The 24,819-nt window shown below is 26.3% G+C and overlaps 1 protein-coding gene and 1 non-coding gene across 3 annotated transcripts in view; one reads left to right on the top strand and one right to left on the bottom strand.

Moving 5' to 3' along the window:
• Positions 1–423: 423 nt before the first annotated feature.
• Positions 424–24,819, bottom strand: part of LOC114126365 (atrial natriuretic peptide-converting enzyme-like) — a 155,501-nt gene continuing 131,105 nt past the window's right edge. For both annotated transcript variants that reach the window (XM_050204353.1, XM_027990301.2), the window contains exons 13-20: positions 13,101–13,196; positions 12,810–12,954; positions 11,968–12,137; positions 10,473–10,659; positions 10,195–10,360; positions 9,371–9,494; positions 3,807–3,955; positions 424–2,102 (exon numbers count right to left, since the gene is read on the bottom strand). In XM_050204353.1, coding sequence (XP_050060310.1) covers positions 1,902–2,102; positions 3,807–3,955; positions 9,371–9,494; positions 10,195–10,360; positions 10,473–10,659; positions 11,968–12,137; positions 12,810–12,954; positions 13,101–13,196 — 1,238 coding nt within the window. In that variant the 3' untranslated portion in view covers positions 424–1,901. The remainder of the gene's footprint in view (positions 2,103–3,806; positions 3,956–9,370; positions 9,495–10,194; positions 10,361–10,472; positions 10,660–11,967; positions 12,138–12,809; positions 12,955–13,100; positions 13,197–24,819) is intronic.
• Trnah-gug (transfer RNA histidin (anticodon GUG)) lies at positions 22,421–22,492 on the top strand. The gene has a single exon. It is a non-coding gene; the product is annotated as a tRNA-His (tRNA).

The raw sequence follows: 24,819 nt of genomic DNA, 5'->3' as shown, positions 1-24,819 counted from the left end.
TACTTGTATATAATTGAGTATATTTAATATGATAACTAAATAAATGTAAATCCTTTTATTTTTAATTGTACCTATTTGTTTTTATAAAAATAGCTCACTGTTCAATGTTATATTTTCCTACGCACAACTACTTCTTAGCCTATTTTTGTCATTAATACAATTTTATAATTGTTTCTTAAATTTAAATACATTTACAAAAAAATCTCACTTTTTGTCTTGAAATAGTGTAAAATATTATATTATTTATTGTCTATATAATACCATCGCCATGAAGATTACAATGCACTCCAAGTAAGACTTTCGCATAAGATTGTTTAACGCTTTACGTTTTGCTCACACGACTATTTGGAGTATATTACAATAATAATAATATCCTTGTGTGCACATGCATGTGATGCATGGATATGTGTATGTGTTCATGGGTGTGTGTGTGTGTGTGTGTGTGTGTGTGTGTGTGTGTGTGTGTGTGTGTGTGTGTGTGTGTGTGTGTGTGTGTGTGTGTGTGTGTGTGTGTGTGTGTGTGTGTGTGTGTGTGTGTGTGTAAATATGTTCATCAATGAGCAATCTTGATTTTTTTTTTTAATTCAATGATATATGGAAGTTGTGGCTAATGACACAATAACTGTTTTGTATAGTATGTGAATAGAAAATTAAAAAGTTCTACTGAAAAATTGTAAGCTAACGTTTTATAGGTAATAATAGTATTAAGTTTTTTGGTAAAAAAATAAATGAAACTCTGCAATCATAATTAGTATAATATACATCACTATATTATTTTATATTTCTATCAGATGTGGAACGTTTTGTATTTAAATTATATCGTTTACTAGAAAATTAAATGAATAGCCATTTGAAAACATGTAGGTAAGTAGTTCAGGTAACAATTATGAATATTTTGGTTTTAAAAAGTTGGACAGTGTTAGAGTATAACTACACTATATTATATTTGTTAACACATTTTAATAAAACCATAAGATAAATCAGGAGTTATACTGTTGGACGGATAACTATGATTGTACGTGCCATATTGTTTAAACGTATACAATGCTGTACACTTCCTATAAAAGTTTTAGTTTTAAGTCATTTGTCGGATATTTAAACTAATATGATGTGCCGACAGTGATGATACGTGTGAAAATATCGTATCAACGAATGCTTCATGTTATATGGTATAAGTAGAGCAAATTAAAAAATTCAAATATTATAAGCTCCGTTAATATTAATGAGAAAATATATCGTTTGAAAAATTCCGAAATATTGTTTCCGTGTATGATATTCAGCGCCATTGACTGTCGTAGTTTACAGTATGCAAAAGTCCAACATTTCGATTGAAATGTATAGGCACTTATCGTTTCAGAAAGAATTTATTTTAAATATTAGACTAAATGCATACAGCGTTAAAATTTTACCAAACATTACATAAGTCGTGAAGTTTTTCGTGGCGTTTTACAAAATATATTAATTGATTATCATGTTACGGTAGCCATTTTACATGTCATTATGAAAAGTTAAAAGATAATATTGTTTTTACATATTATTCCTCCGATTGAATCAATTGACTGATGGAAATCACAAAAAATCATTGTAAAAATATCATTGAAAATTGTACATAGTAACATTATGTTACGTTCATAATATCAATGGTACCTAAATGAGAATACGACCGTGTTTACGGTATAAGTTGAAATTGTACTACTAATATATTAAGCTGGTATTATTATACTTTACTGTTTTTCGTTGATATTTGATTTACCAGTAAGGGGAACCCAAAGACCACAACCACTGCAGATAACAATGCAGAAAATTGCAGCTTAAAGTGTACGTTTGACGATAAGGGTGCATAGGAATTGGAACGACGAAGGGATGAAAACCGATCGCGTCGTGCTCGTGGAAAATCACGTTCAGTAATCGTCGTCTGTCGACGAAAAAAACTGGTCGGCATGAATGTTGTTCTTGATCCATTCCGTGTACATTGGCACGTTGACGTACACACCTGGCAGGCTGGGTGTCGCGCATTCCACGCCCCAACTGACAATGCCGCCCACGAACCACCGGTCTTTGTATCCTTCCATCGGGCACAGTAATGGACCTCCCGAGTCACCCTGTTGAGAAATAACTTGTATACTATAAATCCGATGGAATTAGATTTTTGTGAATAATTAAAGTCGTAAATTGTATCATTAGATTTTACAGATTATTATGAGTGGTAGAAAAAAGCTTCAATTTTTAACTTTGAAGATGATTTTGGAAGAAAATTGGATCTAGTTTGTACTTTAGAGAGGTCAAAATTCATAGTACCTACCTACTTTTATTTCTAATCGGAATAAAACAAACAAAAAATTAAGAAAAAACGGAAATTTTTACGTAAGTCCAATATTGGTTTTAAAATAATTGTCTTGTAGCTATATTTTTCTATAGTTTTTAGGGTTTGACTTATGAAAAATTTAATCTTTACTTCAATGCGGTAATAACCAAAGAACAGTAAAAAAAAAAACTATATAGGTAAGTCATAATATGTATTGTGTATACATATATTGTATTATACAGTTCCTGTACTTGTACTTGTACGAATATCATTTATTCTAATATTAAAAAATGTCAGAGTATCGATTATCTAGTAATCTACGTTTTATTATTAGTCATTGAAAACAATTAATTATTTTAATAAATAACTTTGATAGTTACCTACATAAAATAAAAATCGTGAAAAGATACGTATTATAGTAATACAGGCTGACAGATTGTTTTCGTTCATAAATGTTTTTCATTTAAAATCGTATTGCATTAAAATTTAATAAACCTATAATAGTGATTCATTCGACATAATATAATATTATAATGTACAGCAGAGTGTGTTTTTAATTAGTTATAAGGGTATTTTTCGCATTTTTTTTTTTTTTTAGGTAATAAAAGCATTATTTAAATTATAATATTTAAATATCCTTTTGATTGATTCTCAATTATTGCATACATAATACCACAAGTATTGTTTAGACTTTAATCGGAGAACGTACTATATAGAGTAATTAATTTATCAAATAACACTTATTATTTCGAAATCTATTAACTTTTTTAAAATATTTTTTTTACATAATTTCCAACGGAAAATAAAAGTATATTTTTTGTCGTTATAATTATTTTATTATTTGGAATGACAAGATACGTTTTTTTAAATTAATACTCTAAATCATAATATTTTTCGTGAATTTCAATGTATACAAATCTAAATTTAGATAAGTAATTAATAAGATATAATTATTTTAAATTAAGATATGATCGTGAAGTAGTACAGAGTACTCTACAAAATTGCTGTCTATTACTCCGCTCACAATAATTTTAAATACTTATATAACTCGCAAGCTACTCTTCTGAATTTAGATTTTTATGCATAAAATATAAAAAAGTATGTTTTTTTTCAAAAAAGTAAAAAAAATTAAAAAAATATAAAAATATACTACTTTTTATAAAAATTTTATTTTATTTCGCTTGGAAATATTTTTGAATACTCTCAAAAACGTAATTTCGTTTCCCAGTATTATTTCGTATTTATCGAACGTACGCTGCACACATATTTTCACAATAATAATAGGTTCTCTAGTTATTCGACTAAATTGTGTAGAAAACTAAGTCCTGAGACCCAATTGATGACAATCACCGACAAACCGAAACATTATTTTATAGTACGGTACAGACAAAAAAAATAACACCTAGCAAAATGTTCCAATTATAAATAAATAAGTTTTCACATTTTCAGTGAATCCGATCGAAGAAACTATGTTCTCCACTCTTTGTTTGACAATAATCACCTGACACGCATCCTTGCCGCCCTGCTCGTATCCGGCGCATATCATTCCCTCTGTGATGTTAACGTCCTTTTGTTTTAGCCACATATTACATAAATCTCTGTCCAGTACAGGAACTTGAACTTCATTTACTGTAGGTTCGTAATCAGCTCCTGTAGAAAATAAAAATATAAATAATAATCATTGAAATACGACACAAATCAGGTCTTTGACGTTTAACAGAAAGAAAACATTTCTATATACTTTAGTACCTATTATAATAAATAATTATTAACTATACTACGACACAATTAAAAACGAAACATGAATAAACTATTTCTTTCATAATTCGTAATCCTTTTTAGATTTATGGGTGTACGCTAGTGCGTTGGGTGTTTTGATTGTAATAAATATACGTATAGGTACCAATGTACCATTCGTATATTCTGAACATACGATAATATACGACGTTTGGTGTGCCCTATTTTTGTTAAATTATAGTATTAGCTCGGAAGTGTTAGTAAGACAGCATTCTTGATTCGTAATATATTTTACTGAATAAATATTTATTAAAAATACAGCACGATAAATACTAAAGAAAAAAATAACTTATAATTTAGGTCAACATTCAACAATATACAGTATACACAGTGAAACACAACAACTCTGTAAATTGCATTTATTATATTGTAAGAAACTATAGAATGAATATTAAATTGCAGAACAATTAACTATTAACAATTAACTTTTTTTAAACTTATTCAATTGTTTGATACAATAAAAACGGTAATTTTTACACGCGACGTACCTGTATATGTACATACTTTGTTAAATTGTTATTAAAATATGTAAATTAATCATTCTATAATATTTTATTAAATAGTATATTATATGGTACAATGTAAATTTCTATAAAAAAAAGCAGTCGATAATGATAGTTGTACCAACTGCCGAAGTATATAATGATCCTCAATTGTCATCGACTAGTGCAGCTACTACATCCGTTACAACCACTAAGAAGCCTAACGAGCAAACAATAGAAAAAAAAATTTGCCTGTTATATTATAATAAGTTTTACATCTCTGATGCACAAAACAAAAATATATTAATTATATTAATTGATTATTGATAAAATAATGTATTTTATGCAAATAGTCGCCAAAGTATTTCATTGGTTTGTTTATTAAATATTAAACATTACAAGTTATACTATATAAATGTTTTCGTTGAGTAATTTAATTGGTTTTTATTTGATACAGGTATAATAGTATAAAACTCCAAAACGCTATGGTAAAATTAATTTATGGCGTATGAAAATAAACATGACTATATACATATGTAATTTCATTTTTGCATTTTCTGTCAAAGAATAGAATTTTATCGATTTTATTTATGTTTTCATCTGTAATAAAATAAAATAAGTAATATAAATATAGGTACAATGTACTATTGCTGTATTTTACTGTTTGTATATATTTAATTTACGTTTCAAATAAATAATAATAACACAATAGTCCTACATATTTTTATTAATTGATTCATTATTTTACATGCGTTGTTAACCATAAAAAACAGTTCATATTTGTTTTACTTATAGTCGATAAGTAAATAATGAATACAATTAAAAATACGAGGATTTTTGACAAAAACTAATAAATATTAATAACGATTTGAAAAATTGTTAATTCCATTTGTTTTTAATATCATTTAAGCCCCAAAACACTTTACAATTGGTTGAAATGAAAAATACATGTTTATTTTATCAGTCTCGTTTCCTATGTAAATATAATATTGTTATACATGTGATCATGTGAGTTTGAAATAGTTATACTTTAGTTCAGAAAATATTATGTCAATAATATGTATACATACATATTTATTTAGTTAACATTTTTTATTATCTTTCAGTCATTTAAATGTAAAAATAATATAGTTACTGTACTTATGCGAAAACTAAAAACACTCAATTTGGAGACTCCCTAACTTGCATTTCATAAAAAAAAAAAGAAACCGATAAGTATTTTTATTTCAAATTTCATAGTTTCATAATAAATCATTTATAATTTGTGCTTTATATATTTTGTGGAATTTAGCTAGGATAATTATATAGGATTTTTACGCTATTATTTGTTTTATTTAATAACGTTGAGTTCCTTGTTTTTTTGTTATTTTAAAAGTATCTAAATTATATCTTACAAATTATTATAATACAACTTTAAGTAGCTAGGTATATAATAATTTTAATAATCATTTGCTAACAGTTATTTTAATATTTTCAATTAAGTTTAAATCTACTCCGTTAAACAAATGTCGAAAGAGAAAATTAGACTCCGCTGCATTCTAGATTTGCCGCTCTACTTAATGTTTATCCTGTCAAATTATTATATCAAATATTGTTAATACTATACTGTGTAAAGTTTGATTGGATTTTTTAATTTTAAAATATAATGAAAATTGGTTTATATTAGGTGTATATACACAAATGAAGATAACGGGGAAGTATACACGAATTTATTGATACCAATCGCTAATAGCAGTTATTTATTTAAGAATAATAACATTGATAAAACATATGCACAACAATCAAATACTAAAATAGATTTATGAATATTAGTGAATGTTAATACAGTTTTAAACAAGTAGTTATGATTTTAAGTATTGTATTTTTGTTTATTTTATATTGTGCTGGTTTGTTAACATCAATTAAAACTGAGTATTTTATAATATATTTGCTAACGGCTGACCTCGTGCACTTCGTTGCCGGTTAAACATGCCAATTCTATAATATGATTCAAAATTTAAATTTTGTTTAATTTATTATGAAATATTCGGTTTAACGGTGTTCAAAACTTAAGCATTTTCATTTATCATTTTGAATCTCAAAAAAATATTGTGCAAGCACCACTTTAAAATGCGAATTTTGTAAAATGCTTTCTTATTGCTCACTAAATTTGTATTACAAATGTACCGAATAAATTGCAAACCTCGATCTATCATTGTTCAGACTCTTAGTTTTCTTAGTCAGTGAGTTTTTCAGGTCATATTATAACCATTCCTCTTGGTGATTCCCATGAGAATTTCTTATGATTATGCGAGCAATATATTATCAGGTAGGCAATCCATCTATAATAATGGTTTGCGGACTCCGTGAGATGTGAACGTAAGCTTATAATTTCTAACCCTTAAGTACGTAAATTTTTTAAGCACTTTTAACAATAGAACCAAAATAAAAAAAAATTATTTTTTTTTTACTAATTTGACAACTGACACCTTTGCTTTCTAATTTAATAGCACAACATTCTTCAACTCTATGATGAGAATAGAGAATTGTAAAGCAACACAAGTAAGTTAAACCAACTTTAGTCTAAGTATAGTTTTCTTATTGTTATGAATTATATTTACGTACCTACTTAGTTTTTGGATTGTAAAACATAATTTATTTACACGTTGAATAGTCAACAAATGTAATAATTTATAATTTTACTACAAATTATTTTGTTTACTAAATTGTATATTACAATTGTTAAGAATGTTACATTAATATAACGGTAATAAACGTGACTTTATTTTTGTTTTTATTAAGAAACGAAAACTTTTATAGTCTGTTATATTCTATTTTAGTAACCATTTTATGGTTTCTTTTTTATTATATTTTACTAAATAAATATTATACTTAAACATTATTACTCTGTTGAACAATAATAAGTTTTAGAATCGATACACATTTATTTATAACAATAAATAAATAAATTCTTCGAAATCGTAGCCTTGTAAATTCTATTCTTATATTATAAAACGATAACACTATATATATATATATAATTATATACCTATATTTATGGAACAAACTGAACGGTAGTTCATTTATACCAGAAAACGAAAAGTTTAATCAGAAACAAACAACTTGAAAATGTACGTGCATAAATAATATTGTACGGCAATAATCTAATTTCTATCGGTAAAACTAAATTTATGTTCTGTAATTTATGAAAACATGTGATTTTTAGTACTATAGAAATTTTGGAACGTGTTCGATAGGTCAGGTGACGATGTGAGGTTTTACTATAACTATAGTTGTGCGTGAATGAAAAAAAAAACTGAGTAAAAATTTATTGATTTGCCACTGAACAATAGCCGTTGGTCCAAAACTTTCAAACATGCAGTCGAAAAGATAAAAGGCATAACCCAACGCGACGTTTAAATTTGAGTGCAGGTGAAAGGGAATGAATAATCCGTCATTGACAACCTCATCGAGAAAGAGTTTTTTTTATACATTTAAATCGTTGAATCGCGTTAAACCATAAAATAGATTTTATTTTATTCCAATCCATTCTTTTATATACAATATATGGGTATAAAAAAACTCTATAATAATATGTAATAAATCACCAGCAACAAACACTTATTGTACATTTATACCACGGTAGGATTGAATGAAAAGTCTGACCGCTATTCGTTATTATAATAAAATAATAATTATTTAAATTATATGATAATACAATATAAACTACACAATACCTACGAATAATCGAATATTATTCACTTTAATTTTAAATATAAATCGTGATTTTAGATTTTATATGCATCTGAATTCATAGTTTATCGTTGTATTTTACTCATATTTTGCCCTCATAGTTTATTTTTTGGATGCCAAATACACGAGCAATCACGATGATCGGTATATAATTTAATTTAAATCTCTATAAAACAAACTACAAACATTCAAATAGTTCATTATTAATACAGCTAAGTTATTTTCAAAAGTCAAAATCATATAAATTTAATCCAAAATTTAAATTATAAAGATATATATATTTTTTTTTTTTAGAAAATTAAAAAGAAATTAAATCGTATATATTTTTATTATTAATTTTTTACGATTAAGTGACTATTTAGTTTTATTCTTATGTTATGTTTAGACAGTAAATTTTAATTAAATAATTAAAAATTAATTGTATAGGTATAGACTATACCTATCGTTATAGATTGATTTTCGATGAACATTTAAATTACTTGTTTATACTCAAGCAACATTTAAAATGCGTTCAACAAAAAATATTTTAAATAATTTACACTCATTGATTTTGTACTCTGAAAAAATGGATATTAAAAAACAACTTTTTACTTGAATTCTTTAGCACCAACATACTTAACCTCTAAACGCTCAGAGTACAAAAATCTAACAATGTTGATGATTATATTGAAAATACCTATAAAGTAGTTATATCATTTAATAAAAAAAAAAAATGAATACTTCATACTTTATTGTTATCTAACTAAAATGTGAATATTTTATTAATTATGCATATGGATACGAATTACAAGTTTCTAGTACATAATAGATAAATAGTATTAGTTTTTTGTTCGTTAAAGCAATTGGAGTAGTGAGTATAGATCTAAATTATTGTGTATGTCATATGCAATAATAATACATACTATAATTATCAAAATCATGTAATTTTGTGATGGTATATTATTATATTAATGATTACATTAACTGCACAATAAAGTAAATTAATAACGATGAGATGATGTAGTTAATATTATCATATTAATATTATTTCGTACAGGAAACCGATTGATCTTACCTTCTAGACCATTGCGTCTGCCCCATCCGATGACTGTACAGCTAATATTTGCTTTCAAAACCATATTTGGTGGTGGTAAGCACACCGGAAGTAAAAACTCGTGAAATGTTAATTTTTCGCTGAGCTGTAAAGAAAGACGTTTATTTGACCGTTAGAGTATTGAATAACATACGTATTTTATTGTCGAATCATGAACCTTTAAAAAAATGTCAGTCATCTAACGACAATATGTCATTAATATATCCCTACTCAATTTTAATGTAGATGGCTGTCTCATAAGGTTGTGATACACTATGTTTGTCCCTGTATATTTATTCACCCACTGGCCACCGATTTGATACTATACTCATCTAAACGAGGATATTAGTATATTCTTATAGATATTTACAAAAATGAACTCTATAACTGACTCTATCAATTTTTTAAAATACGCTACTATATAATAACGACCTAAGCTACTAGATAAACAAAAATTTAGTACCTATTATATTAATATGCATTTTACAATGGTATTATAAAGTATAAAATATACAATGTGAATATTATACCTCTAAGAAAATTAATTCCCAAATCGAATTTCAAAAATATTAAATGAAACTGTTATTGATAACAATTACGGTGAAACATAGTGCGTTTATAAATAGAAAGAAAACGTCATGTTGAAACACGAGTTGCAAAACGTTCGCCCTACGCGAAATTGCGTGGTAATATTGTACTTCATGACACGTTATCGTTTACGATCGATATTATTGTCAATGCAGCTCAGTTGATGAAAACGATTATAATTTTATAATATTGCATATAACACAAACATAGGTTTGTACCTTGAAAAGTGCGATATCATGGTCGTGCTGAACGGGCCCGTTGTTGTATTTCTCGTGTCTTATAATTTTTTCCACTTTCACTTTTCTACCGAAAAACGAATGGGAATGTCTCCTCGTCATGCCCAGTTGTATGGTCCACTCTGAAAGGTCACCCAAGATTTTCCTCCTGAAAACGCACACGAGCCGATTACCATACCGTAATTTTATTATTTCTATGTCGTCATCGTTTTTATTAATAGCGAAATATCGTCATATTTTTAATATTATTATGCTTTTACCCTCCAGTACAGTGAGCTGCGGTCAGAACCCATTGTTCGGCTATTAACACTCCAGCACAGTAAAATATCTCGTCCGGGCCGCCGAGGATTGCGGCTAAAAACGGCCAGTCACCAGGCAGTGATGGTCTTCCGCCCACAATCCTTGTTTTGCGGAATATGGTTTGCGGTCTCCGCCTGACACCGCACTCTGTGATATTATACAATTAAAAATTGACGAGACGTTGGTTGTGTTTTTATCTCGAATAAAAATAATTATCAGAATATTGATAGTAGTGTGCTAGAAAGTTCACTGGGGAGAGGAGATTTTTGACCACCAATTATGTTACAATAATACGATTAATCTTGTATAATATAATATTATATAGGTAGGCTAAGGAGATAAAAAATTCAGTTTCATGAAACACCAAAAAATAAAACATTAATCAGTTTTTACCATTTTTCCAAAACTATCATCTCTATATTATAACTCTGTCTTGGAATTATAATAATTATATATACAATTGGTTGCTCTTAAAATGCAATTTAAATTATATAAAAGTAACATAAAACAGAAATAAATTTTAAACATAGCAGTACGCAAAGTTATTCACACCCCTCTTTTTTCTTTAATAATGCAGGTGTTTATTTAATTTTATTTGAACACTTTTTAGTCTACTTAAAATTTAAATATATAGATTATTTTCAAATTCTTAGATTTTGTCATACTAGTTAAGGAATGTTCTGTGAAGATATAAACTTCTCTGTTTTTTAATGAAAACTTCTCTTTTATATTGTTAAATAATTGTTAATCCGATGAGTTTTTTGAATTTTTTGACTTATTTAAAACTTAGATATAATTTTAGACAATTAATTTCTGAGTTTTCAAACTTTTTGTTTTTAAGGATAATAATCCTTAAATCTTGATAATAGTCTTACATAGAATATAAAAGAGATAAATTAGTACTTGGACTAGTGCTTATTATTAATCGGTCATTTTGCCAAATTATAAAATTATAAATGATTAACTTCATTATCATAATTTTTAAATCTTCATAGAAATCTTCTAAATGTATTACCTTGGGTTTTAATCCTGAGTTATTATTAAATTTTAGGAACTAAGTAGGTACTCGTTGAAATTTTGATTTATGTACATTAACATTTTCAAAGAAATGATTTCTTAAATTAATTATTATATACTTTCAGAAAAAAAAAATGATTGCCATTTGGAAAAAAGTAAAACTATATCCCTACTGGACACTTCTTTACATAAAATATTGTTTTTAAGCATTTTTAAGTATAAATATTTATAAATTCAAAAACTTATATAAATGAATTATTTGGGGAATCACATCATAGGTATACCTAATAAGTAATATTCCCTTTGGAATTATTTACTATACAAGTATTTTTTTATTCATCTTAAACATATCAATTCCTTACTATATTGTAAACTACTATAATTTAATTTATATTTTGTAATGGAATCGTATAAATTCAAATCGAATGAAAAACTTACCAAAATTGGAGCATAAGAGACTTATAGATGGATACAAGTACGTATCAGGACAATATCGGATTTCTCTGTATACGGTCATTTTGTTTTCGTCATAGTACTCTTTTGATTGGTTGTACTTAACAGAGGCCAAAAGCTTGTTGTTTTCGCCGAGCATGCTTCTAGAAGACAATCTGTAATTTATAATATAATTGGTGATGAAAATAACGAGTGTTTCGACCGACCGAATCAGAAATATCGTTATCGTGAATGCTATACGTATTTGAGTGATAAAACGGGGCAGATATATATTACGTACCTATATATGGCATTATAAAATATGTAATATAAATAATTAATACATTTATACATATGATAATAATTTATACTATAAATATATGGTTTACATATATTATAATATGGTATGCATATTGCATAGGTATTATAAACTATGATAGGTATTGATAGGGAAATTTTATTTTGCATCTCAACTCTAATTTTTATAATATTATTGTTCACTGAATAATATTATAGTTTCATAACCATGTTATTATCATTTAAATCGCACCTTGCACTATATTAGTAAGTAATCATTATCATTATAACAAAAAAAAAAAAAAAAAAAAAATAGAAACAAATCAATATTTGCAAGATCAAACATCCAAAATTACATATTTTTACTTTTAATTATAATATTATTATTGATATTAAATTATTATATTATTGAAGAGCAGTATAAAATCAATTCACTACGATCATACATAATATATTATTATAGTAGGTATGTTAAGGTCGTATGCGATTTATTTACTCCAATATACGACCCGTGGTGGGAGATAGGGGGTGGTAAATAGTTTAAATATTACTTGTATCCGAGTATGTTGCAAATTATGGTGGCCGACAGTTCTGAATCCCAGCTTTGAATGCACGCGGGTCTCCAAGACGTCGTGTTCGGCGAATAAAGCTCCAGCATCCCTTCACCGATTACTCCCATCTCGCCACTAAGTCGCACTGTACACACACATTGAGCGCATAGATATATATACGAAAACTCCGTTTTCTCGTTTTTGTGACATTTCAAAATATTATGTGCACGGGTGTTTGTGTTTTCTTTCCACCCGGGACAGGGAATATTATTATTTAAAATAATAATTTACCGCAATTCCGTTCGTCTTGTCCCCATTCGCAGTCGAATACGCCGTTGCAAATGTGCTCTACAGCTATACATTTTCCAGCGCCGCAAAATAATTGATCTGCAAAAAACAAAAATATTGAAAATGAGTAAGGTATGGTTATAGCATGGTTTTTTTTTTGAAATTTTCACATTTGTTAATGACAAATCATTTGTTCTAATGCAACACTATCGATGATAAATATAATATATATACATATATAATACTGATATAAAATTTAAAACATGAAGTATATTTAAATAAAATGTGTATATAAATAAAAACGTAAAATTAATTTTACAAAAAAAGCCAAGTATGGTTTTATATAATCAATATTGTATAAGTTATATTATAATTAAAATATGCTTTCCATTCTTTGTGTTAAAAAATGTACATATTAATTTTTATTGTGTGATCATATAGGTTATTAGAATTTAAATTGTGGTTTTATTAATAACGGTTTTATTTAATCGACTGTTACGAGTATTATGGGGACTGGGAACGTATTTTAAATACAAAATATAAACAAATATGCCTATTTATCACCACCTCAACGTTTAAAACATGTTTCTGTAGTTATTTTACTTCTCAGAGAATCCAAAAAACTGTATAATTACTTAAATAAATTAAAATGAAATATTTTGATACCTATAGCTTATAAAAACAATTAGCACCATACTTGTTAATCTAATTAACATTTTTCATCAAACAAAATGTTTCAAGCCCAAATTAGTAGATACGTAGAATATTTATAAAACAACTTAATTTCAATTTAAAGATATATGTTTTTAATCAGTATAATATCTTAGTACCTATTATAACTAATTTTAATTATATCAACATATTATTTTAAGTGATTAACAAAATAATACTTAAGTAACATTTAATGTAATTTCAAGTTTTTGTTTTGGGCATTATCAAATATAATATTATTATACAATCAATGACAACATAAATGCAATATATTTTATTTACTATAGGTAATATTTAACAAAATTAAATCTAGAATTTTAGTTACATTAAAAACTATTATGATAATGATAAATTATCAAGTCTTATAAAACTTAATATTTGTTGAAAACTTATAACATACTAATATAAATATTAAAAAACTCATTTTCCTGAAATCATATTATTGAAAAGAAATATTTAAATAAAAAATATTAAAAACAATTCTCGAAATATTAAATAACATACATTTTAGATTTTTGTTTCAATAATAATAATTAGTTATTAATTTATTATAATATTTAAAACATTTAATCCAGATTTTTTATTACATTTAAAACGAATATAATACATGATAAATTATCAAGTCTTATAAAGATTAAGAATTAATATAACATATAGAAACATACCATATTGTATCTATGTTCATAATTGCAAAACATTATTACCTTATAAAAAGTAAGTAGTTTAAATATAAATTAGTCGAAAACTCTATTAAATTTCTATACATATTAATTTTGTCAGTTGGTACGTATTTCTACATGTGATCTATCATTAACAGATACGTGCTACAATTCAAATCATCTCAAATAAAAACCACAAAGAAACATTAGAAACATCGGTTTGATCATAAAAAAATACATTTAATATGTACCTACTCTAATGATTCAATAATTAAACAGACAATGAGATTCAATAAATGTTGACATAAAAATCTTATTTTGTCAAAATTCCAGTTACGCGTTGTTACCGTTAAGGTAGAGCTATATTTGTTTAAAATCATATTTCCTTATTACCTTTGTGAAATTCTTGTTCATTGACCACATATCATGTTTTGTATTGTTTTGTATTTGAGGTTAATTATTAGTAAATTCGTTAAAAATTAAAAACGTATTAATACATTCCATGTTTAACCATTGACATCTCTAGAAAGAAATTTCACGTTCTGATTAATAGTGTTTTTAAGTTTTGAAATTATTAAGTTCAACAACATGATTATAATAGTAGTACTTTGTAAACGTTAATTTCATTTGTAGAATATTAATAATAGACTTATAATTAAACTAAGTAGCACACGTATAATATTCACGTATGCATGTATATTATAAATTATAATACATATTCTATACTATAAAACCAAGTCCCAATTTGTTGTCACACATACAAATCTACACCGTTCAACGTATTGTCACCAAATGTTTTATTTGTACTTAAACACACTATTTGGTGTGAAAACGAAATATATCTACGTGTTCCTATAGCAACAGTATGTGCACTTTTATTTCATTTAATAAATGAAATAATAATAATAATATTTAATATTTTAAATAATATTTCGAAAGGGAACATAATAAGTTACACAAAATAAGTTTTGTGTTTCTTTTGTAAAATTTGAATTTCAACTTATGTGTATTATATATTATAAAATATTGAAATAGTTGTTTAAAGCGTACCTATATAGTTAAGCAATCGCCCACGACCCACCTCAGAATGTGACAACGGTTCGGTGCTTTGAACAGTCCTGCGGGGTTTGAAGTATAGATCACTGCGTTCTAACTACGACTGGCGTACTTAATTTCGAGAGTCGAGTAGTTAAGATAATATATTAAATGCAGCCAATAATAATAATAACCAATAGAAAAGTAGTATAATAAATCAATAGCGCGTTGATTGGCTGTATGATGCGAAGACCCACAGAATGCCATGTCCATTGTTGTTGTTTAATAATCATTATTATTGTTATTCATTTAACAACGTTATAATATTATTATAAAACATATTTTCTGAGTGTAAATAAAAAATTTAAAAAAATTATATGAATGATAATAATGTATGAAAAAATTATTTTTATTATCTCTAAGTATATTTATGAGAGTTTGTGTAGAAACAACCTTAAATTATTATTATTTTCGTAGGTATAAGGTATGTACACTTTATAGCATTTTATGATCGAAATAACTATAAGACAAAGAGACAGCCCCGTAATTTATTTGCAAAAAATTATCCACAGGGGCGGAGTACGCAGGTGACAGCTAGTAATATATATTAATATGATACAATAATATAATCTGCAGCGCATAAAGTAATTAAAGACGCGATTCTTAGGACTTCTTAATAGGTACATGTATAGAAAGGAATAATTTGAACAATACTCACATTGATGATGTCAGACCCTTACTCAATATAATTTTATAGAATAGTACGTGAACAACATATTATATTAAAATATTCTTCAAATAAAATGTTTAAGAGGAATTAATCGATCATAATCAAGTATTAGGATGCTTACTTCCGTAAAAAAATCACAAATTTTAAAATACAATGTAATTTATACTAAGAAAAAAAATTTTGATTAACAATCTAGAGTGCTATTATTTCGAATTTATGTAATTAATAATGTTTTTGATGATAATTCTTAACATGTACAGAAACTATTGAAATATTCCCAAATGTTTATTAGTTTCTAACCTTTCTGATTATTATTTAGTTAATTATTATTAATCCCGGAGTGAAATTTTGATTATAAATACTTAAAAAACCTTGTTAGCTACCTATATAGTAATATACTAATTTGAACACGGTCATGACGTATTACAGTATGTGCACCGAATACATACGGTGTCAGTATTTATAATACATATATATATAATTTAATATGTATTTATATACACACGTATATGCGTACCTATATATGGCGTATAAGTGAATAAAATAGTTGAAAAATATAAAAGGTGCTAAAGGAAGCAGATGGTACCTACATTCTACAGTTTACAAGTTTTTCTCCGTGAAGTGGGATCGTTCCATCCTTATATTATTATAGTGCTATTATGTATACATTCTTCCAGGACGTTAAACGCGATAGGCTTGTGATGTGCCTTTTTATCTCGTCTCTGTTACCGTCAAAATAAATTTATTCCATTACAACTGACTATTTAAAGATTTAATATATATGATATGTAATACATATATAAATGTCTATGCACATATATACTACTGTACAATAACAAATCATAATAATACTATAATTTAATATACTTAAACTGAAACAATAATACAAGTTTTGTTCAATATGTTTGTGTATATTATTTGAATTTGAAAGTTTGTGATTACCAGGTTTATCTACATATTACCGATATAGGCTATGCACCTACCTACTTTATTAGTTATCGATTTAGCTGTTTAAAATATTATTTTCAGACTGTTTTCGTCGAAAAAGGATTAGTGAAATAATCCGATTGCCATTTGCAACTTGAGAGATAAAATAACAATACTAACTTACGTGTATATAGTTAAATGTAAAATACGGAAAACAATCATAGTACATTTTTTATGTCCCTACTTATTAGCCAACTTTTTGAGTCACTAGGGTTTTAAAATTGTTTTATAATTATCTTTTTAAGATTGATAAACAATTAATAAACATGGCAACATATCGTTTTTAATATAATATGACCATTTCGGCCACTACCGGCTACACTAATAACATTAAAGTATAGCACAAGTTAAAAGTTATTGTGACACATTATTCAAAAAACATTTAAGCTCCTCGATTTGAATGTTATATAATATGCAAACTTTATAAAGTTTATAGTATCATAATTCTACCATAGTCACTATGCGTCTATACGTGATCCACACACAATAAAGTTGAACTGTATCATTTCAAACGAAGCGAAATAAAATGTTTAGTTAATAGCAGGTATATTCAATAATTATACTATAGAACCTAAAACTCATACGTGTTACCACAGCAGTATTAACTATTAAATATATCAATCAAGTTAAAATCGAAATAAAATGATGTGTTTAATCACTTACTATTATGCGAACACCAAATAATTTGCATTAAATTTGTGTGTTGTTTCGTCGGATTCATCACAATTGAATGCAAACGAAGTTCGTAACAAATACCTACATTAACGGCTGTTATAGCCAAACGACCGATGCAGATTGATTTGATTCGGGTTTCCCGTTTTAGAGGTAGTATAAAAGTATAATTAAACTGTGTCCCATGTTCCTATTATCCTTTTTTGGCAGACTACAGATAATAATTAATATAACGTGAAACAATAATAAATACTATGTGTAGGTATCCTAAATTACATATTTTAAATTATTATCGTCTGTGTGTACGATTATATCTTAATTTAATACAATATCGTATGCAAATTGGTTTGGTATGTAATATTATATTATATAACTAAAAATATTTGAAAATTTACTCGAAAATCCCGAGGTCGAAACTTTGTAGCCGCAGACGAATTATTAAAGTTTAGCATACATTTTATAGTGAACTGACGGTTAATAAACTTAAACAATCCGTGTTTATAAAATATTAATAATTGGGCTCTAAAAAAAACTTCAGATGACGTTTAATAATTTTTACAGATTGAAAAAGTAACTTTTTGAAGCCTGATAAATAATATACTTAACTCTATATACATAATATAATTTAATTATTTTACAACCGAACAACCATACACGACTAAAGAAAATTATATATATTATGTTCAAAATTAAAATCTTCATATTCATGAAATGTGAATATTTTTTAAGTATTTTATATAATCAATACATTTTACATAGTTAGACTTCTTCAACATTTTTGACGTATAAATAGGATACCATAACGATGACTGAATTTTAAGTTTTTTGCTTAATTTTATATTAACTTATATTAATATATATCCATTTATTTTTACTCGTAGGTATAGTTAAATAATCTACGATAAAACAGAGTAAGTAACCTACGTATTTTAATAGATATGATTGTGTAGTTTTAGTTTTTCAGGTTCCAATCAAAAATTGAATTGTTAAAATACCGAACGTAAAATGATGGTTATTTTGAACGGTTATACCTATTATACTTGTATTACCGCAATAGTATAGGTACTGCGATTTTGATACAATTCGTATGTAGTGTAATAATATATAACATATATTTGATCGCATATACATTCCATTCCATCTTTTCGGTGGTCTATAACAATGTATATATCGAAATTATTTATATTATTGTTATGTAGCCTACTCACTGGAACTACATATCTACTGAACAGTTATGCTCATAAAATAAATAATACACTCTGCAAGGATATAATGTATTTATATGTTTAACTTACTAGAAGTATATATGTATTATAAATAATGTGTATTTATAGTGTTTAAATATTAAATATCTTGTATAGGTACGTTGTATTTCTTTACGCCTTAGTTAGTCAAAAAACAAAATACTTATATTTTGGAGGTGAAACTAATAGTCACATGTTTTAAAGGCTGTGTATTGATTTTTTTTTTAACTTTTTTTTTTTTGCCATAGGAAATTATAAAATAATAATAATGAATAAAATTATAAAATAAATTATTTTATATTATGGTGTCAAACGGGTATCGTCAAAAAAAAGATTATTTACATATTTGGAAATTTCTAAAATATATTTTGTATATTATCCACGAACTATAATCCCTGTCATTTTACATTTATTTGCGTACTCCAAGACAAAGACCTTAAATGTACGTCTGTTATGTTTTAGGTAAATATAACATTTACAATCTATTATGTTATATTATTGTTTAATTATTAGTGTAAGAAAATTACATTAATAATTATTTAATATATTATTTATACAGACACATATTATATTATAATTACATACAATTTTTTATTATTACTTGACTAACAATAGATATAAATGATATTAAATATACGTCGTAGTGTTTGCAAATATACTGCGTAGAATATACTCCGAATTGGAAAGTTATTTCTAGAAGTATTCGTATAATATAAATTGTATAAATTGTATGTATAAATATAAATTTTAAATACAATTTAATAATTAAATTATGTACATTTTTTTATAATACTTTAGTCACTCAATTGTGACGATGTAGAATTATTAATGTAAAAATAATCTGGTATTGTTTAACTTCAATTTGTTAACTGGAGTAGGAAAAGTATGACCTACCTTAATAAATATATGTAGGTGCGTCACAGATTTTTCAGTTAGAATCGTTGACATTTTTTTATTCTTTCAATTTAGTGGAAAAATAATGTTTTCACGCATTTTTTACTCAAAATCAATAATCATGTATTTAATATTATATTTATAAAAGTAATTAGAAAATCATTTTGGAATGCGATATGACACCACGTTTGCATGAACTATATAAGTCCTTATAATAGATACATTAAAAAATATATATACATATTATAGTATATACTTACTATTGAAAATAAACATATAAAACTATTTTAACCGAATGTATTTTTCTTAATAGGTATATAAAATATATTTTTATTAAAATATGAACTTTTATTTTTTCTGAATGATAAAAACACTAACATCGCTGGTCACTGCCAAAAGAAATATGTCATCTATTAAATGTAATATTACGATTAATAATATATTGAATGCAAAAATCAAAATATTATTTTTCGTTTGATAGTTCTTATATTTGGTCACATATACCAGCTTGTTCGGTGGAACCCATTATTCTTTTAAAAAAATAAATCACTATAATTGTTAAACTATAATATCTACAATTTATTATTAGATATGTATTAAAAAATAAGTAATCCAATAGCTATATTTAATATTACATCTGAGCGAATTTTAATTATATTGTTAATTATCATGGATATTTAAGAAATTTGAAGACGGAATTTATGAATTATAATAATATTATAAGTGATAATTTTCTTTTATTTTTATAGTATGTAGCACTATGAAACGTAATTATATTATGGTCATAATAATTGGTAGATACTAACTAACTTTGTCCAACTTTATATTAGCCATAAAATATATTTTTTTAGCTGCACTCTACCAAATTAAAAGTTAACGGAAGCACCAACGCTACCTAATATCATATAATATGGCTTCAAAAGATTTTGGGGTTTCCGACATTACTGAATATAATATTCGAAAATATTTATATTTGAATACACTCACACACAATCATTTTTATTTACTGAGAAGTTATTACACATAATATAATAACACTGTAATTAGATAAAAAGATTATATTATACGCTATCGATAAATTTAATTTGGTAAAACAAATGATAACTAGGTATTTAAATATACAAAGTGGATCATAATTTCAGAACATAAAACAATAATTAAAATCAAATAAAAGAAGATTATATAAGAAAAAAAAAAAATTCTGTTTTTAAAAATAAATTATGTGAAGACTCAATAAGCTAATTAATGATAAAGATAAAAATAAAGTTGTATAATAATACTTATACATCATAAGAATAAAAAAAATAAAAAAACTAATTATAAAATGGTGTAAGTTCATGAGGTGTGATTATGCATAAATATTATATAGGTACACTAAATTAAACTAAAAATATGCATGATTCAAAATTTGAATTTTTTATAACACAAACCTCATTTTTAGCTTACTCTGCTTTATTTCTTGGAGTGTTTTTGTATACATTTATTATGCAAATTCTAGTAAATCTATCCCCTGTACATTACACACCATGTAATGTGCATTATATTTTATAGGTATATATTGGGACATGACGTTATCAATAATGAATGATTTTTTATCCGTGTATAATAGACAATCCGGACAGTCACCAAACATAGTAAGTTTACGTTTAACAAAACCACTTAACTACATGTAAGTTTGTACTTTTGTTCCTATCTATAAGATTGATGTGCATGCTGTGAGCTACATGTATCATAAGGGTAGGTGCACATGGTGAGCTAAGTGGGCTTCTCTACTTCAGTCACATTTTCCTACAGCCACGGGCCATTTCAAAATAAAAAGATTAGGTTCCTAATCCACCACATTATGGCCATATAACATTTACACCCACTGTGAATCTCACAGGATACCTATCTACTTGACTGATACATATAGGTAATACCTACCTAAAGTAGGTATGTTATATTAAATACACCTATAGCTAATGAATATTTATGATCAGATAATTATTAAAATGAAACTTATTAACCAGAGTTTGTTTATTACATTCAGTGCAGTTTAGGTTAAGAGGTTAAACAATAAATTAAGTTCTCAAACTTTAAAGCTATAGATAGGTAATAAAATAGGTATTATTATATAGGTTAAAATATAGGTGGTAGTTACTTAGCAACATAAGTTTTACTAAAAAAATATTGCTGATATTATAATAATATTGAATAGTAAAGAGAAAAAAAACTTTAAAATTAAAAATAATTAAGAAATGTAGGTATTGGCTTGAGTATTGATATTGTTTTATTTATTTATATTATTATTATATTATTTAGTTATATGTATTTTTATTTATCAAGAATAGTTCATTGAATAATAAAATATAGTGTATAATACACGTATTTTTTAACGATTTCTAGTATCCGGCCGTGATCGTCTAGTGGTTAGGACCTTGCGTTGTGGCCGCAATAACCCAGGTTCGAATCCTGGTCACGGCACAAATTTTTTTGCCATTTTTTTCTTATATTTTTTTTAAATTTTTTTTTTTTTTTTTTTTTTTTTTTAATACACCCGCGGCAACTTTAGGCCATTGGGGATGGGTTAGGTTTTTTAATCGGATTTTTACTGTAAGGTTGGGGACGGTAAAGAGAAACACGTGTGTGTGTTGTGGCAGAATTTCTAATGGGGCACCCGTAGGTTTCTGCCATGCCCCGGGGTGGGGGATGGCGGCTTTTTAAATTTAATTAGCTACACAGTACCTAACCGTAGAAGAGTTACAAAAACGGCAGTACGTAATATTTGAAATTCTGAGGGGATCAGTAATACTAGTCATAAACAAGTGGTATATATTTTTTTTTTTATAATTAAAATATCAATATGAAGTTTTTAATACTAACTGCGGACAGACCGTCTAAACTCATTGTTTATCGTGTATTCGTATTGTGTCATTAAATTAATATCTAATACACCCATTTCAGTAACCTATTCTATGACTTCACTCGACTCTTACTAAACAACAGAGCGATAACTTACCTACTTCTACCATTTAATTATTTTCAATCGTTAATATTATAAAAAACTATGATATAATATTTTAGATTTTAAACGAAAAGATAAAAATATATGCATTGAGTTTTTCGTACACAATGATATATTATTTCAACATACCCATAACAGTAATCCACTTATCATATACGAAAAAGAGTCAGAAAGGTACCAACTTGCCTACCTTTTTATTTTTTTATCCTTAAGGTAGAATATCTAGAGTGGCATTTATAAAATCAGAACATACTACACTCGATGTTTTCAACCGATTACTGAAAAAATAAAATAGTAATTTTATAACTAATTACTGTGAAGTTCAATAAATAATGTATAACATATTTTTTTATTGAAGTATAAACACCATTTTACTAACGATTGTAGCATTAATATATTTAAAATGAGAGCACGTCTCCATTTTAGGATCCATGGTTGTTTCCAGTCTTACAGATGCATATTTAAGAATATTTAATGGGGTGTGTATAGGAGGATGAAATAGTATTCCGAAGCCTCAGCGTTTCAGTATTATTAGAACATTTTAACAGAATGAATATAAAATATACAAATTTAAATATTTATTAAAATACTTAAAAAACTATCATAATATCATGAATTATGATTTTTAAAAAAAGTATTTACCTATATACAATTTTGTTTTTAACATGATATAAACTATAATCAAATATTGTTAACAATTATTGTGAGAAAGTTTTCAAATGAAGAGGTCGAAAATCTTATCTTAAATACTAAGTACCTACGACTGATCGTCCCACAGACCCACATAATATATTATTTAGGTATATTTTTAATTGTGTAGTAGTGATTTCCAAAACACCCATTACCTCGTGATGTTGATTGATGTCGGTGGATCATAATTATTTATTACTAATACAGCAAAGCGCAATATATATCTATATAATGATATATAAATGCTAAATATCACTCACTCACTGATCGCTGTATCTTACAAACTGCATAACAAATATAGTAGGCAGTGGTGTCCTGGCAGTCTTTAAAATTGTTGTTGAGCAAATATTTAATATACATATTATCGCAATAGTCGTATACCTATAAACTATAATAGGTGTGTATCACTCCTATCAATAATAAATGATACACAATATATACAATGTAAAATTTCATCTACACATCCTCACTTTGCAAACAGAATAAGTGCTAATTAGATTACCCTCCCTAATACCATCAATAAAATCAATAAAATTCTTTTAGCCGTGAATTTAGATGTTTTTGGTCAAAATGCAAACACGCACATAATACTGTACTCGCCTCAAATTCTTTTGAGGGGTGACAGAAGGATTAGGAGAGTGAATAATCTTCATAACAATTCAGTAATAGTTCTTAGGTTTCTGGCCATTACTAACCATCCAGCTACACTGGTAAGTATAAGTATCTCATTAATCGATAATAAATCATATTTTAATAATTATTATAGTACGCTTCTACATAGAATCATATCTATTTATATTTTTTTTTTTATTCACTGTAAGTACTGTATTTGCCTTTTTTCGATTATTTTTCACTCCAAGAATTCCAACTAGTTTAATAGTTCCTAAAATTATTTCTGGGGTATATTAAATGTTTATTTAGATAAAAAGAAATGATAGAGATGATGGTTATTTTTATCTACATGGGTACTTATATACTTTTATGTATTTTGTGTACGCCAAATGCTGTAATATATTTCGTATTTATATTCCGATATTCTAGGTAATCCCAGTTTTCGGGTTAACTCGATATTATACTTAGGAATAAAATCACTGAT

This window comes from Aphis gossypii, chromosome 3 (genome assembly GCF_020184175.1).
Source record: "Aphis gossypii isolate Hap1 chromosome 3, ASM2018417v2, whole genome shotgun sequence".
Classification (NCBI taxonomy): domain Eukaryota; kingdom Metazoa; phylum Arthropoda; class Insecta; order Hemiptera; family Aphididae; genus Aphis; species Aphis gossypii.
Note: the sequence above shows the minus strand (reverse complement) of the source record. Positions and strands in the feature narration are given on the sequence as shown.